Consider the following 19,068-nt stretch of genomic DNA (forward strand, 5'->3'; position numbering starts at 1 on the left):
CTCAACCAGTAGTTCTGGTGCGGGATGTCATTTTCCTTGATAGCCGGACCCCTTTGATCGTCATCAGAGGCACACTTACAGCACAGCGGTACGTCGGTGACATTCTAAAACTTGTTTTGCTACCATTCCGTTTGTAGTACCCTAGCCTTATTTTTTCTGTAAGATAATGCCAGACCACATACGGCAAATGTTGCTATGAACTGTCTTACAGTTTGTCAAACACTTCCTTGGCCAGGCAGATCGCCATATCTCTCTCCCAACGAACATGTCTGGGATATGATGGGAAGGCGACTGCATCTACCAGGGAATGTTGATGACCTAGCCCGACAAGAAACAGCGCAGGAGGCCATCCGGGCGCTTTATCAGCCTATGCCACGCCGTGTGGCAGCTTGTATCCAGGCTAGAGGTGGGTCAACACTTTCTTGAGCTCATTACTTCGTAACTCTAAAATAAATCCTTCAGCTGTTCTGAAATTTTGATAATTTTTTATTCTATACATAATCTTCTTATCCACCAATTTTTGTCTCCATCGAATAACTCCTTATTGGTACGTCAATTTTTTTTTTTTTTTTTTTTTTGTTATAGAGTGTATTTTTAAATACTAATACTAAAAAATGAGCAAAGTGTTTGAACAAATGCAACGAAAAACTTAACTACAGACTTAAGCAAATGACCATCCAAAAGATAAGCTAATTTTTATTAACGGACTTTTGGCTAATTTTTCATACTAACGCTTTTAAATATTTATGCAATTTTACAAGATTTTGTTAGGTTTTTTTAATATCATTAATGCATTATAATCTCATAATAATTATTAGTATATAATTATTTCTTTTCATTATTTTTTTACGGAAAGTTTGAATTCAGGGTATTATTTACACTGTCCTAGTTCTAAATTTCGTCAAGCTTTTCTTTAAGGATTTAAAAAGGTGTCTAAACTCCAAATTATCCAATAACTTTAGACAATAAAATATATAATGCATAGAATTTAGTGCAATTAAGGAAGTCTCTTTCAAAACATGAAGTTACATTTTATGTACTCGCCATTAACTGTTATACTAATTGTAGGAAAAGAAAGAACTTGAACATGTTGAGAATGATTCGAAATGGATCCATTTAATGTGATGACTGGTAATATTCAGGCCATGAAAATAAATGGATCGATTTACACAATGCTCTCAAGGATTTGATGGCTAGATGCCAAAGGTTTTTAATATATCATAGCCTCTACTCATTTACTAAAAAGGTATTTATGACTGTTGAAAAAGAAAAGACTTTTATTCACGTCATGATTAAATTAGTAATTATCTGATTCAAAAAGTGAAAGTTTTTAAAAACTGTAAAAACAGAAATTTTAAAATTAAATAGGAAAACTATAACAATTGTTGAAACTTTACAAGTAAAGGAAAAATTACGTAACTACGCGTACAGAAAAATGTGAACGTTTACACAGTAGTTAAATATTCGTACTTAAAATTTTACTTAATTTGGGTTATTACACATAAAATATGTTTTCCTCTGAATAAATGTATCGAAAATATGAAAAGTTACAAGTTATAAATGAATAAAATAAACTCTGAAATTTATTTCGTATCCTAATTTGATTCTACTTTCTACCGAAATAAAAAACAGTCAAACATTAACTTTCTTTGATGGTTTGCCGATAAAATATATGCATGCGTTTTTAACGTTTAAAAATTTATCAAAATAAAGTTCGACAGTTTACAGCATTTAAATCAGTATTTTTGTTAGTTTTATGTAGCATTTTCACTAAGATTTCTATTTTTCGAATTTATTTTACAGGTTTTTGTCGAAAGAAGCCGAAAAAGTGCAAAAATTGGACATTTGCCGAAAGGAAAATCTATTGATTAATATAACATCAGTAATCCTTTAAAAAAGGAATAATCGACAGAATTCCACTGAAGGAGAAAGTGTAAAGATATTTTAATCTTTGGCTAACTTATTAAATGATTGTATCAATTTTGTAAAACTACTTTTATAAAATATTTGCTGATAAAGCACGAAATGGATTAAAGTAACCGAAATCTCACACAGGGAAGGGAGAAGAACAGGCAGTTAAAACTTTTGTTTTAACCTCTGATTTATTTAGTTCCGAGCAAACACGAAAAAAACGAAAATTTTAAAATGAATGCCTATAATGAAGTTCGATATATCATAATAAATATGGAAATGAAAAAATCATAAGTTTAAACTTCGCAGCTTTTTTGGGAGGGTTCTGTATATTTTGCGGTATGTTATTATAGCATTAATCCTCAACTCAGTCTGATAAATTTTCCATTCTGAGAAATGTTATTGATATTGAGGGAGATGATTTTAATCTCACAGATCGAAAAAGTTTTAAATTTTATCACTATTGCCAATCTTGCTGGAAAATATCTTTGATTTACATCATAACTTCATGCCTTATTAGTACAGCAAACTAAAAGTTTGAAAATAACACACCCATTTCTTAATAACTTTTATCTTTCTCACAATTTTACAGAGGTGATACTGCGGACAACGTCTACGATTAATACAAAATTATGGTTAAGCTGAAGACAGTTAAAAAACACACGAAAGAAGAAAAATTGTGTTTTAATTAAGAGAAAAATACTACTAACCTGTATGGCAGCTCGCGTGGCCAACCAACGCTCGCTTATTCGGAAGAATTGAATTAACTTGATTTCGCGCCGAAGAGCTCTTTTATCACGAAGTAGAGTGTTTCACTCCCATGAAACGGACTCAAGTTCTGTCCGCAAGACCCCGCAATCTTTCGCATCGTACTTCTGCATTTTCTGACCCATAGATGTTGCTGCAACAAGCCCTCCCTTAAAACACCGAAAGCCTAGAGACAGGGATTCATAAATCACTTTAACCCGCCGCCGACACAGTGGTGTCCTTTCGAACGTGACAGAACTAGCATCTCCTCCACCCACCCAGATGTACAAAAACTGGCCAACTGTCACTCGCACCATCCACGGCACCTCGCTCCACAGTTGTTTAACGGGCTCAAGTAGTGCCTCCCAATGAACGGAGCTGAACACAGCTCACCAACGCAACGATCAACCACATCATCGCATGGGCTTAAAACACGGCAAGCAAATCGTATCTCCTCATTAGCCTACAGATGTTGGGGGAGGGTGTATGGCTGCTCGCGGAATCAGCCATCGGCTGCAAATTCGAAACAGCTGAATTACTTGAATTGGTAACTGAAGAGTTCTTTTGTGATGAGGTAGAGTATTTCACTCCCATGAAACGAACTCAAGTTCTTATCCCAAGGCCACTCGCTCGCTCGCATCGCACTTCCGGTTCGACACATAGATGTCGCCACGAGCAAACTTTCGCTTAACACCGTGCAAGTTATATTTTAATTTTATAAGAGTTATTTTAATTTGGATATCTTTTCATATCAATTCTTGTTTCCATTTACAACTCACTACCATAAGGAGTTTTTAGAATCGCTTTGAATGCAAATGAGTTAAAAGTAGTATTAAAGGAAGGTTCAACTTACTTCGCGAGAAAGTTCTAAGAATTCTTAGTAGAGCGCGTTTGCCTTCTGGCTAAGTCTCTCTAGAAGCTGTTACGCCCGGCCGTATATTACGTGCCTTTGGATATTCGCCCGTTAGTTTAAATTAAGAGCCAGCTACGTTAGATTTGTGTTAGCTTCGGCTAAGTCTCTCTTAGTTAGTTCTAACTTAGCTCTTATTTCTTATTTTAAGTTCAAGCCCGAGTGGAGGCTTTGATGTAAGCCCAAGAAAGGGGCCAACTGTTTATCTTATTTTGAGGGAAATAAAGGGTAGTTAACCTTTCTTGAGTCAACGACTTCTGTTATATGAACTCAGCGATAGGTTCTTAACAGTTCACAGGGTTCCTGGACATTTACGTTAGCAGAATAAGGGTGATGAACTCTACAACCGAAAGCCCAGAGACAGCGAGCCATAAAAAAACGAGGCCCCCGCGGCCGCTCTATCTATATTCAGTTAAATCTAAGGAATAAATTCGTATGGTTAAGTCAATATTCAAAACAAAAGGAACACAGCTTCAATAACGGAAGAATAAGCATAATTTAGAAGGAAAAATTAAGATATTATTAGGAAATTAAGAAGAAATTAAGCTATAAATGGCATCAAAGAAGTAATACAAAAATGCTTACAAGGAAACTTGAACAATGTTTCATCCAGTTCAAATTCGCGTATAAAATTGGATAGAACGCTTTATTTTTTGGCAGAATTCATCTGGTAGACAATATCGGCCGTCACAATGCCTTTTTTTTTTTTTTCCAATTTTGCATTTTATGCAGACGGTTTTATTTTATTGTGATATTTGCTGACAGTAATATTTTCATTATTCTACAATAAATAAACTTTACGACATTTTAGACAGAACTTCTTTGCGGTTAATCCGTACCCTGCTAATCGAGAGTTGGCTAAGTTTCATTTTTAATAATTTTAAATTTCAATTTAGTGCAATTTACTGTAAACGTAAATTGTAATTGATAATTTATCTAAAAATATACGTTAGCAGTGTTATTGATAACAAAGAGCCAAACATTTCTAACTTAACAAACGTTTATAACTTCACATTATGTACTCAGAATAGTAGTTTGAATGCCGCATATTAATGAGTTTTCATTCTATTTTTCCTGTACCTTTTCATTTTTATTTGAAGAATCTCGTATTGAAATTTCTACTTAGCACACATTTAAATCACGTGATTTTAACTTTTTATGTAAATACTTATACTAAATATACTATATTTCTTATATAAATACTGCATTTGAAGCAAATTAAATTTTAGGGCAAAAATCTCTGTTAGTCTGATAACACAAAATTATGTATGTGTATGAAATTCTAGACTTTATAAAAATCATCCTTCTACATTCTGAAGATTTTAAGGTTTTGAATTAAACGCCATTTAATCAAAAAATAAATAAACTATTCCAGAACAACCAACTGGTCGGAACTAATTAAATGGCAAACTTGTTGGCAAAATTATTAGAATGTTAAATGTACACAGTTAATGTCAGTTTGAGATTTTGCTCTATCTTCATAATAATTGCTAGATATCACTAAATATAATTATGATAATCTGTGGCATCGAGGTCTGGAAACAAAATAGCAGTATTACTGTTAAGAGAAAATGGGTTTCGTATAGTATTTTTGAGAAGGAATTCGTTGAGCGTTTTCATTAAAATAAGAAATCTGAAGAGAAAAAAATTAACTTTGGTTCATTTTCCTTCCGTTCAGCGATTTATGTTAATCTCTTTAAGCTTTGAAGAAGGCAAATAGCCTTCTTAGCTCACTCAAAGAACCTAATCTGAAGCTCTGAAGGATTAACGTACGTGACCAAAATCATAATCATAAATGCTGATATAAATTAAACTTAAACATAACCTTTAGCATTCCGAAACTTACTTTTCATAGTTATGTCGTTTACAGCTTCCATGTTAGTAAATCGGAGTGCATTTATTTACTTATATGAGTGTATATTCAGAAAAAACAAAAAATTTACACAAATCTACTGTGAAAGCCACATGACTTCCTTGTACAGCCTATTAAATTACGTATATTTTTTGCTGCACTTCATTAAATTTATTTTATCGAATTATTCTAACTTGAATAACCGATCCTTCGAGTTAAGTTGAAAATGACGTTAAAAATTGCAAATTTTGAAATTATATATATACCAGTCAATTTTTGTCTTAAGAGAGTCAAATTTCCTATCATTTTATTTTTTTCATAATGTGTTCTCTTTCTCAAATAAAGGTTTAGTAACCGGGAGACCGCATTAAAAGTTAGATTTCGTTATTTGTGAAAAATGATTTTTTTTTTAATTTGACATATTTTAAGCCGGGTAAGTGGGTGGGTACATATCTGCCGATGGCAATACTAAAAGGTGGTGCACAACTAGATGTGTTTGTTAGCAGGCCCACTGTGCAAAATTTCAACGTTCAGTTCTGCGAGATACAAACATACATACATACATACGTACGTAGAGACGACACGAAAAAAAGTCTATTTGAATCCATTTTACGATACGTTTTAGGAAAAAGATTCCTTTATTCTGTCCGCAAATACAGATATTACGCAAAAGAATTTAAGAAAGATATTACGAAAAGGACAGACGTTAAAAAAAAATGGATATTTTCGTTGAAATATGATACCCGAAATTCTTCGTGACTGCAATACAAGAAAGCAAAAATGATAAAAAAATGTGAGGAGTTAAACAAGGCACATGTGTGAGCAAAGGGATTAATTAAGTCATTATAAACGATGCACACAACAGTGCTACAACTCAATAAATACTTGTTAATTTAATGATAATAGTTGGCATAATTCTTCATACACCCTTGACATAGTTTTTCAGATACTTTTCATAATAATTACTTCATCTAAAATCACATACAGAAAATTTCATTGCTGCTGAAGAAGTAATAATTGCAGAACTTTCTGTAAGTCCAAAATGCGTAAAAGTGTGCGAATGTGTCAAAAAAAATGCGCAGAAGTGCTCTCGAGACCAGTGTTACAGTACATTTGGTTGCACTCATTTTTACAATTTTATTGAAAAAATTTCAGTGTAAAAGGGTAATTCTATTTGTCGCCAAAGTATTATTCTTGCTATATAAAATTTGACTCTAAAAGATATATAAATGTAATAAGATGATTCTTAAATAGTTTTTTCTTTATATTAAAATAACTTAATTTTTAATTAAACTAATAATCTTACATTTTATTTTATTGAAGTTACTCGCTACTTAATTTTATCGATACGGTCTTGGTCCTCAAATAAACAGTGTTTTAACTAGTTTCTTGATAGATTTTTTTAAAATTTTATTTTTAAAGTTTAGAAGCTAATTAAATAGAGGCCATTTATTTAAGTCGTTTAATAGCTAATTTGAAAACAGAAAGATTTGTGTATATTGTTAAAATGATTATCAAGCATTAGGCATATAATTTCGTCAAAGCGATAAATTAAAAAATTGTTATGAGTCTGCCCGTGTGCATTGGATATTATACGTAACGCAGTATTAATAACTTTATCAGCAACATATTAGATTTTATACCCTTTTTTGTGAATGTCCACTCTTATAGAAACATTCTCGTGTAGCTTTAAAATATTTTCTTTGTTTATAAATACAGTCATTTCTTTTTACAGACGATAGATTTAAACAGTTTCACACAAAAAACTGCATTGTACATTTAAAAAATGTTGCAAAATAATTTTTATAGTATTTTTACGTAGTATTTTCAATCATGAAATGAAATATCATTTTTGAACTCTACAAAATGTTTAAAATTCATTAGCAAGAGTAGTCTTAATGTTTCAGTTTACTAATTATACTACTATACTTTTAATTGCAGAAATCTTCTAATATCAATATTCTGTTATTACATATTATATATATCTGTTATTATATATATATAAATACAAAAAGAAATATAATAAGAGGCTAAAATTAAAAGCAAATTTTTACACCCGTCCTGCACTATAGCTGGAGGATTGAAGTAAAATAGATTTAAAGATTCTAAAGTTAAAACTAAATTATATATATAGTAATGCTTGACTGATGATAGAAAATTCAATATGTAATATACAAAAATAACTTTTGAATAGAGATAGTTTTATGCCAAAAAAGCAATGCATAAATTTACTTCTATTTTGAACATTATATTCCTGTTATTTCCCCAGTTTCAATGTCTATATTATATTTAATGTCAAATACAATTAAAACTCTTTTAGGTTTCACATTTCTGCAAATAGTAGTTGTATTAAATCTGTGTATATTTTATATAATATAAAATTTTCTTTCTAATTTGAGGATTTTTAATCATTAAATGGTCCATTAATGTTTTCACAGTATAAATGACGCCCATGTTTGTGAGGAATTTTATGTCATTGTAGCAGAAATGAAACAATTATTCAATGTGATATTTTGTATTTTATGTGTTATTTGTATATTACCTGTGTTATTTATATATACTCTGTGTGAATTGGAATAAAGTGATTATTCTACATTATACTTGAATATTAATATTTTTCGCTTAAGTCACCGATTTTCAGGAATTTTTTTAATTAATTTTGCAGACTTTTATTCCTTTTTAGAAAACAATTTCGTAGGCTATGAAAAAGAGATTCTTAAACAAAAAAATGTAATCATAAATATTTAACAGAATAAATGTCAGTTATTAAATAAGCATATGAAGTTTTATTTTCTGAATTAATAAAATATATAAAATTAAGTAATAAGAAGCAAAAGTGTCTGAAACGTACTTACAAAAATATAGAAATAAAATTCTTAAACTCTTAAGCAGAAAAATACTTAAAATTAATTTAGTTATCTTTAGTTATAAAAGTCATTCTGAAACACTTGCTGGAAACGCTTCGAAAACGTGTTTAGAAAAATCTCAGTGTTCTCCAAAATTTTGTTTTCTCCGTAATTCAAATACTAGAATATAAAGATTCTTCAAAATTCAAAGCTCAATAGATGTAGAAATCATTAAAATCCAGCATCTTCATGAAAAGAACTGCATAGGTACCTTCATTCTCGTGAATCTCTTCTCAGAATGATACAATAATCTGTCACTTGATGACTAAATCCTTGACCAAAACCGTTAAGGAGTGGGCTGTTCAAGCTGGACTATTCTTATAATGACAGGCCCTATTTAAGTGAAAATTCGTCAGCACATTAGGAATAATCCAAATTTCATAACTAATGGTAATATACGCAGTACTTATACTAAGTTTTAGACATTCTGTATAAAGGCAGACGTTTACTGGATCAAAGGAAACGATTAAATGCACAGAAAATTCTGCAATAAGATATTTTAGAAAAAGGAAGTTGAAATATTACAGAGATACATGTTGTACATTATTGTTTAAAAGGTCTTTATATAATTACAAAAGAATTAGTCCCAAAACATTTTGACGCACTCTCTATGCAACAGTTAATTTTACTGAGGCTATATATAAAATACAATAATTTATAATAAGAATAATAATAAGAATTTCTCTTTCAAGGCGGGACTGATGCATAGGAGTGAATGTGAAATTACCTTCTAATAAAAAGCGCTGGCTGATATACCTGGCTATATAATGCCACTGCAGCTTTTATCAATGTTTTTGAAAAGTTATGTAAAACTTTATAATGACACATGAAAAAGCTCCCGGATTAGGTTTGTAGCGTTGGCAGCTGTAGTGGCCCTCAATCTTGAGATGATAGTGTGTTAAGAAACATAGCTGTATTAACGTCACGAGTTCTTAAAATGGTGTTTCTATGATCTCATTAATGTGGTAACCTGACTTATATCATGGATATAAAGGTGGAAGACAGAGATAACATGGGTCATAGATACATTGAACATGTTTCGGCGATGAGTCGTACGCAATGTCCCGAGTTCCATAGGCGTTTCAACGGAGCAAGACTGTCCTGTAAGACGATCAACTATCTGGAAGACCGTCCAGGAGTATCAAACCCCAAAATGTGGAACAACAGGAACATTTGCACGTTTAACGGCGGAAGATGATCAACAAATTGCAGACACTATTGTTGTGGCTTATTAATCCTGATGTCTACACCATGCAGCACGAGCAATGGATTTTCCATGACAACAGTGTACTCTGAGACCCAACACACTTTCTTCGTTCGGCACTTTCTGGCCAACCACATTGACCTTATCTCTAGTTCACGTGTTCGGGTTGCCAAATTTATCTTCTGCAAACTCTTTTCTTTTCCCGAAGGTAAAGATGCAGCTGAATGGCTGCCGTTTCAGACTGTTAGCAAGCTCCAGCGCAAAGCACGAAATGTTATGCACTGACTTATGCGGAAATGATTTTGACGGTGCATTTCAGCGGTGGCAGTAGTCTTGGGACTTAAGCATTGCTCCAACCATTTATTTCTCTTTCGAAGAAGATGATGTTCAAACGGGGGTAAATAACGGATTTTTTTCTCCCACAGAGCTAGCCCAGAGCTAAAATTTTTAATATATTTGTGTAAATCTAAATTTTCTTATTGTTTCTGGTGAAGAAAGAAAACATAAATTATTATACTAAAAGTAACCTTATTTCTAACTGAGGGTAAATAAAACATATTCTCGATTGCCATGTAGTTCCGTTCGAATAAGACAATAAATGCAAAACTATAAATATAATTCGATAATTAAACTAAAGTTCCGTAACTACGAAATAAGATAGATACTAAGTAATAAGATACTTCATACATATATATAGGTTTGGTACTGCCTTTTGCAATAAAAAAGGGAGGTGCACAACTAGATGTTAGTAATAGTAGTTCCACATACAAAACTTCCACGTTTTATGGTTAATAATTTTTTTTTTGTTATGAAGAATACTTAGGTATACAGATGTCAGGAATATAAATACAGATGTCACGTAAAAATCCATTTTTATTGGAATAAAGAGTCCTTCATTCCATCCGTACGTACAGAAGTCACGCCAAAAATAGTCAAAATGGATCCGGGAACTATCAGAATGGATATTTCCGTTGAAATCTTATAAACGAAATTTGTCTCGATTCAATGCTTCCTTTACTTCGTACAAAGACGTAAAAACATAGTGAAGATGAATTTGAGGAAGATGACGCAAAACTCAGAACTACAAAATAGTAGGTTGAGTGGTTGATTTCATTAAAGCAAAACTTACAAGGGATATCTGCTTAAATGATAAGTCTTTCGTAAGAACCATCTAACAAAGACGTACTTTAATTCATGTTACGAAATGCTAAACCAAAGAAACATTATACAGCTCGGCTGCTGGCCGAGAAGAGAACACACTACACACTACTAGTGATCAAAGCCTATATATACATACAGGTCTATAAGTTAAGGTCTGCATCATTGCCATTCATATTTGTCAGTGGTTGAATGAAACAACTATGTTGCTTATCACTTCTAAAAGAAATAATTCATTAAATTTACTAACAAAATATCTAATGTGGACACCACATGATTTCTTATTAAATTGTGTTCATTTTTCGCTGCTCTTCATTTAAACTTATTTCCTGAAATTTTATTAGAGACATGTTTCTCATTTAATCCAGCGGCAAATCTTCGATAATTTCAATTCGAATCTTCGATAAAAATTGTAAAATACTGAAAAATCTAAATCGCCAAATACAGTTGAAAATAATTAAAAATGATTTTTGAAATTAAAATTACAGTTTCTATGCAAAAACAAGCTGTTCGGTCAGCAGGCGGAAAGACAAACTTTTCGGTGTACCAGATTTAGAGTAAACTTTCGGTCCCACTGGGAAAAACGACACTCAAGTTGGGGCACTGATTGATGTTCCGATTTCAAGAAGAAAGAGAAGTGCACAAATAGATTTTATAATAGTTCCACATACAAATTTCAATGTTACACGGTTAATCATTTTTGAGTTATGGGAGATACATACATATGTACGTGCATAAGTACAGACGTCAAAAAGAAATACATTTTACAATCCCCTTTTTGGAAAGAGAGTCCGTTTTTCTATCTGTACGTACAGGTGACGGAGAACGGAGGATCCTAGCGTCTACCAAAAGTAAGCAGGTATATGCCCTTTTCCTACGCTATCCAAAATGTCGTTCAAATGGATTCGAGAGAGATCAAAATGGATATTTTCGTTGAAAGATGATACCCAAATTTTTTCTCGATTAGCATGCTTCCTTTACTTCGTACAAAGAAGTAAAAAATTACTTTTGATGCAGATTTCAATTAATCTGAGTAACTGGAATAGAATTTTTCCTCAATGCTTTAAAAGAAAAGTATAGTTACTGCTTTTTCACAGCCAAATATGGTTATTGAACGCTAAATATTGTACAAAAATCCATATAAATGACATAACGCATACACAATAAGATCATTGAAAAAATTGATTTTAACCACATTACCAGAACATATTTTGCCAAGCGAAACCTACACATTTAGGAAATGGAAACTAATGAAGATTGTTCGAATGCAATAAAGGTCGCTTAGTCGTAAAAATGGACAACAGAACAACAAATATAGGTGATTATAAATTCTTTTTCCTAAACAGCAAGCCCAGTACCCCATATAGAAGAGTGTCTACAGATAAAAGAAATCACCATATGTTTACAAACCACAACTATGTGAGATTAGCCTGCTGTATACATTTCTTTAAAGGTAGGCAAATTCAGACGATAAAAAATGTGTACGGAATACCTTGCTTGTATCCCACAATCATGTGACAATGCATGGCTTACTGATGAGAGTCATTTCGGCCTAGAGAATAATTCTCTATGCAAGCATGTTTCGTGAGCCTCACACGTAAAGCTTCTCTCCTTTGATACCGATTTACAGGAAAACCAAATATTTTCTGAAAACTGTGAAATCTTAGAGGCAGAGGGACAAGCGTTTAAGAGCTATAGAGCTCACAAAGTTGGAAACATGACATCAAAAGTCTCTAAAATGTTCGTTTCACGTGTTTATATGAACTAACAATATGATAAGAAGGTGTGGATCTCAATATAAAGGAAGAAACAACTCCTTGAAAAAAAAACATAATACGTTGGGATGTTGAAAATGTGACTTGTCATTGACTTAGAACAAAATCTATTACGAGAGACAATCAATGTGCAATTCATCAAATAAACAGTGAGACAGGCAGGTGACAGGTGGGCCGGACACCCGGACGGCTTTCAAAGACTAATCGGGTATAGTCCGGGACCCGCTCCATCTAGAGCATACATGTTTACAACATAAAATATCTAGCGTAGCATTACTTACACGACATGCGGACATTGTTTGGCGACATAAACATAGCTGATCATAGATATGACATGGCATAGCATTTCGACGCGACATAGTATAGAATATAGTCATTGCATAGCGACATAACATATTTACAACATTAAATACACAACGTAATGTAACTTACACGACAGGTGGACATAGAATAGCGACATAACGTAATTAATCATAGATAAGACATAGCATAATATTGCAACATAGCATAGCATGGCATATGGACATAGCAGAGCGACATAACATATTGAGGTTACATATTTACAATATACGATTCGCTGTGTGGCCATGACCTATACGACAGGAGGACATTGCATGGTGACATATCATAGCGTAGCGTAGACTTAACATGGCACAGCATTGCAACATGATATGACATAGCATAGTATAAAGATTATATATTTACAGCATTAAATACACAACGTAACTTAACTACACGAAAGGTAGACATAGCGTAGCGACATACCATAGCATCTCATAGACATAATATACATAGTATTCCAACATAACATATTGACGTCACAGATTTGCAACATAAAATACATAGCGTCATATAACCTACACGGCATACAGAACATAGCCTTGCATATGAAAATAGCATGGTGGCATATATAATAGGGGGACCAGAAAGTAATGTCGTTTCTGCGCATGTCGACAATAACGTGCTAAGGGCAGAAGTGGAAGCAAATCCATGTCAAACACAACCTTGGTCGACCATCCAAGAGCATTTAAAGCAGAATGGAAAAATAAGCAAAGCAGGTGTTTGAGTTCCCCATAATCTGTCCGAAAAGAATAAAGCCAACCTATCCATCACATGCAACGTATTGCTTCAACGGCACCATACAGAACCGTGTTTTGATAGTTTGATTAGTGGAGACAAAAAAATAAGTCCTATATGATAATCCAAAACTCAAAAGGCAGTTTTAATAGGGGTTACAAAGGGTTTACATCCCGAAAAGGCGCTTCTGGGTGTTTGATGGAGTATTCGCGTAATTGTTCATTTTGAATTGCTGAAACCTGGAAAATCTGTTAATGTAGACCTTTATTGTAAACAGTTGGATCTAGTGAACTAATTTTTAATCGAAAAATATCTGGCGATTGTCAACGGAAAGGTGTCATTCTGCAACACGACAATGCAAGACCGCACTGTTCAAGACGAACACTGGAAAAATATAATGAATTGGGGTGGGAGGTACTGCCTAACCCACACTATTCGCCCGATATCGCACCCTCGGATTTTTATTTATTCCGATCCTTACAACAGTTTTCTTAGTGACAAAAAATTTGAAAATTTGGATGATGTCCAAAATGCCATCCCGAGATATTTTACTCAAAAACCAATTGATTTTTATCGGTCTGGGATTGAAATCGGCATACTAGATGGTAAAAGGTTGCTGATAACGAGGGTGTTTATATTATTGATTAAAAATAAAAACTTGTTACAAATTTATTCGTTTGAATTTAATATAAGAAAGCGACATTGCTTTCCAGTCCCCCTATTATATGACGTGATTGGTCCTATCGGACATAAAACTCCGTCGACCTGAGGTCTCGTATCCCCTTGGCCGAGAAACGCACCACTTAAGAGGTCGCTCAAGAGCGGGAGCGGGAGAGACGATGCTAAAAAAATGAGGACTGTAACGAGGGCCTTAACCTCAGAAATGAAATATATACATGATATATGACAAATGACTTTGTGGCAAAAATGATAATATAAGTGAGACAGGCAGAAAGACAGTTTATAATGCGCACATTTTACCAAAAGCGATAGCACACAGTATTTGTCGATGAATTGAAGCAGTAATCCATTGGCGGAATCAACATTCGAGGTTCGTCGTCCAAGTATCTTATAAAAAGCATACTTAATCAAGTTCTTAAAACGAGGAGCGCTGAACTGATATAGTGAAAATGATTGCCATGCCAGAAAACTATCGCGATGCCAAATGTGCTCCTGTGTCTCGATAATGATTGTGCCCGTTATGTAACGAACAAAAGATTTGCAGTGTCTGAAAAAAGAAATATCTAGAGGCTGGATCTTTCCCGTAAATCCTTCAGGTACCAGTTCTTTTGTAGGACTTTACCATCAGGTACTTAGGAAGCAGACAATGAATGAACATACAAGAAATAGAGACGCCATTACGGAGATATGTCCATCTATACACACTTCAGTGCTACTTGTGGGTTCTATAGCTCCGAAACGCTTGTCCCTCTGCCCCTAAGACTTCACAGTTTTTCTAATCGCGATATAAGATTTCAGAAAATATATGGGATTCCGGAAAACCGGTTTCAAAGGAGATAAGGTTTATTTGTCAGAGATTAGTTCAAAGTTAAGATTTTGCTCAGATCGTCTAAAGAGAAATAGAGAAGATTTTACCGAAGTTGAGAAATTAAAATCTGAAGTGGTATCGTTTCAAAGTTGTGTGTATCTTATTGTAACAGTTGAGATTTATATTCTTAAAACTCAACATAGGACCATGAGAAATCTTATATGCGAATTATTTTATAAATGACTGCGTCCTGGGTTCCACTTAATACGACATACTAATTGAGAAATCATTACATCAAGTGATATCATTTCAAAGTTCTGTGCATTTTATTTTAACAGTTGAGGTACATCAACCTCAACATAAGACCGTGAGATATTTTATTCGCGAAGCATTTTGTAAATGACTTGGTCTTAGATTCCACTTAATATACCATGAAAGCTGAGAAATCATTAGATGAAGTGGTATCATTTCAAGGCTGCGTCGTACGTCTTATTGTAAAGGTTGAGGTTTATAAACCTGAACATAGGACCATGAGATATCTTGTATGCGAAGCATTTTGTAAATGACTTCGTCTTGGATTCCACTTAATATACCATGAAAACAGAGAAATCATTACATGAAGTGGTATTATTTCAAAGTAGCGTGCGTCTTATTGTAACAGTTGAGGTTCATAAACCTCAGCAAAGAACTATAGCATATCTTGTACGTGAAGCATTTTATAAATGATTTCGTTGAGTTCCACTTAATGCACAATTATGCACGTTCTCATAGGCGTAGCCTGGTACGTCAGTATATGAAATCTAAAGATGTAATGAGTTCATATCAGATAGATTGCTTACTGGATTTCAGTCCGATAGCTTGTACAGAAGTTGTTCAGAAGACGCTCTTGCCCACTCACTGTATAACATAACCTACATCCACAGGTCATTGAAAAGCTTAGGAAAGGTGCTTATTGAACAGAGGGATTCTTTACTCTTTGAACAGCTGGTTAGATTTATGAACAGTCTACCAAAGTATCCGTAAAGTATGTATACGATTTAAAAAGCAGTTTTACAAATATTCCCGTGATCAGGATGACACAGGAGGTGGCATGTTAAATATTAATACACCATGTAAGATTTCTGTTTTGTTTTAGTTTTTCTATTTTTTTAGTAAATCTAAATTTCTATTTTTGCTTCACCTTTTCATGTTATATTCATCCTTTTGGATTATATTTCCTGCAGGTAAACGGGACAAAACAATCTAGAATAGCAGTATTTTCATAAGTATATTTAAATGCGGCGTGAATATATATTAAATTAAGTTATAATGTTAATTATTCTTACAGCCTATTCACATTCACGAACATTAGCAATTTGATGTTTTATGTATTTCAATTTCAAGCATCAAACTTATTTTTAAAATAAAAATTCCTGTAAAACTAACAAATGTAATTTTAATGGAATACCTTTAGGAGAACACTCTGTAACGTTTGTGACGTCACTAAAAGCACAAGCTCCGAGTGCACTTCTGTGCATATTTAAACTTTGTATTTTCCTCCATTCGTTCTTGGAATCTTCAAATTTCTCGACGTCTGAAATTGTAGTTTCGCCTGTAAGATTAAAAGTGATTAATAACAAAATACTTTGATTTCTTAAAAATTAATAAACTCTCGCGTTTCTTTGATATTCGTATTAGACGGTCATTTAAATCATGTAGCTGAGTTTCAATTATATTAAACTAAAAGTTTAAATTCAAGTGGCTGGATTCGGCTTAGAAAACTAAACACTGCATTTAGTTTTTTTTTTTAAGTCTACATTGTAATCTCACTTTCATTTCAGAACTTTTCACTTTCACATTCATTGAAATGATTGGAATCAGAAGTATCAAATGTTTTTAGAAGTAATATTAGAATATCAGTTGGTTTTGAGACTGTTCAACTGAAAAATAAAAGTGTAGTTAAAATTCCTAAAGATGGGAGTTAAGGATTTTAAGTTATTTCTCCCGCCTTCTTAGCTTGCCTTCGCAGTGTAGTGGTCATCAACCTCGACGCGCAATCGAGAGGTCCGTGGTTCGAGTCCCGGAGAGGGCATTGCTTATTTCTCATCTTTCCTGCTTCATAAACAGCCTGATGTCTCTACAAATGTATTACAAAATTACTTACTTAAGTATTCCAGATTCTTAATGTGTTACAGACTTAAGACAAAGTTAGTTACTTAATGCGTTACAGAAGGATTTAAATATTTGTCTCTTATCAAATTTGGGCATATTCGTACCTCGAGTTATGAATAAGAAGTATAACAGTATTTTCTAGGAATTATAAATAAGAAGTATAAGAACAATAAACTCCAGAAGCTGTGAAAAAGTAGCATAAGAACATTACTCTCTTGTCAGAAGTATAAAAACATTATTGAATAAAAAATTTTGTAGAGTCATTAGTTTATTTTGAACCAGGAGACGTAAACAAATGTGCAGTTCGCTCGCCGGGCCTCAAAAGATTATATCGTCGATTACTGTAGTCTAGGTCTGTGGTTCTAAACGGAGTCGTTACGGAACCTTTGGAGGTCGATGAAATTTTAGAAAGGTTTATGATGATCAATGGATCGACTGGAAGTCGATGGCCGAATACGCATCTTCAATTGAAAGGCATATTTAAGAACCATTGATTATAAAAATGCATTTATAACATTGATAATTAAATAATCATTTATTGATATAAAGCTCTGTAATAAAAACATGTCAAATCTTAATCAAAACACATGGATAAGCTAACTTTTGGAATTTAAAAGTCATTGGAGAGAAATATTCGAAAATTAAAATTTGTTACTGGATCAACATCATTGATTTTGCCCTTTTATTCAGCCAATCCAAACATTTACCACAGAGAACAAGAAGCAGGTTAAATATTTTTGAAAGAGGTGATTTAAGAATTATGTTAACCCAATTTCATACCAAATATTCCAGAGGTTGCATCAATACATTTAACGCAGCCATCGCATTCATTGAAACCGACTTTTTGGACAATTAGAATTGGTGATTTTATGTTAGAAATCTTGTTATTATTTTTAGAATTAAAATTACTAAGAATACAGAAAATAATAAAACATCAGTGTAATAAACCAATTTTTTCATAAACTTCTGTTCATATTTTTAATCTAATTGTTATCTTTAAGTTATATATACGCAGTTATTTGTATTATGTTGCAGTATAGAGAAAAAATGTTAGGGTATCGACAAAAAAAAAATATTCTTTCCGAAGGGGTTGATGTAAGAAAAAGATTGGAAAATCTCCGTTTACATGCTTTTGACATCTGCATAAAATTAAGAGAAAAGAGAGAGATAGAAAGAGCCATAAGAGAAAATAAGTTATCACAGTGAAAGTCTACTACTTTCCTTCATGAATAAGTCTACTCTGTAATTTTATTAACAATTTAATAACACTATGCAGTTAAAAAAAGAATGAGATCTCCTCCTTCAGTGCATTCTCTGCCATTCATAAGTAATGCATGTACAATTGAATTCCCTCAGGAGAACACGCAATGTCGGTCGGCGTCATTTTCAGGCACATATAGTTATGGATATTCTTGATTGCTTCTCCACTTTGAGCTGATTACTGTCATTCATTATATTGATTTTTTATTTTGTTATAGGTATCGGGTTTATGTATGATGCATAATATCCATATCGATCCATGATAGTCAAAGGAAGACAATGTTTGTTTTCCATAGTAGCCAGAGAAATTATGCAATCTGTTTTGTACAAGCAAGAAACATCGCAGTAAATTGCTGGGATGATCGAGCATAAAATAGAACAAAAAGGTGTTGGAATATAGGCTTTTACTATGAACTGTAGAATGATTATCAATCATAATTATAAAAAAGTTGTAAGGTTTAATTTATTAAGCATGTTATTTGCTATGTTAAATCTTTTCTGGACTTCTACGTTTCCAGTCAACTCCACCAGAAATTGAAGTGAAGTGAATTTAAATAAGGAACGAGAATATAAGTTTGGAGACAGATTATTAGCATCTTGGCCTATAGTGCTGTAAGTCTTATATTTC

The 19,068-nt window shown here is 33.0% G+C and overlaps 2 protein-coding genes across 4 annotated transcripts in view; one reads left to right on the top strand and one right to left on the bottom strand.

Annotated features, from left to right (window-relative positions):
- The window catches only part of LOC118201467 (choline transporter-like protein 1), a 91,104-nt gene extending 82,841 nt beyond the window's left edge, over positions 1-8,263 (top strand). The window contains exon 19 of the mRNA XM_085808282.1: positions 1,804-8,263. Within this exon, the coding sequence (XP_085664408.1) occupies positions 1,804-1,872 (69 nt within the window). The 3' untranslated portion in view covers positions 1,873-8,263. The remainder of the gene's footprint in view (positions 1-1,803) is intronic.
- Positions 1-19,068, bottom strand: part of LOC118205541 (uncharacterized) — a 208,359-nt gene that overhangs the window by 124,312 nt on the left and 64,979 nt on the right. For all 3 annotated transcript variants that reach the window (XM_085808265.1, XM_085808264.1, XM_085808272.1), the window contains exon 7: positions 16,477-16,620. In XM_085808265.1, coding sequence (XP_085664391.1) covers positions 16,477-16,620 — 144 coding nt within the window. The remainder of the gene's footprint in view (positions 1-16,476; positions 16,621-19,068) is intronic.

This window comes from Stegodyphus dumicola, chromosome 1 (assembly GCF_044657685.1).
Source record: "Stegodyphus dumicola isolate Sdum_Otavi_A_Nest chromosome 1, ASM4465768v1".
NCBI classification, from domain to species: domain Eukaryota; kingdom Metazoa; phylum Arthropoda; class Arachnida; order Araneae; family Eresidae; genus Stegodyphus; species Stegodyphus dumicola.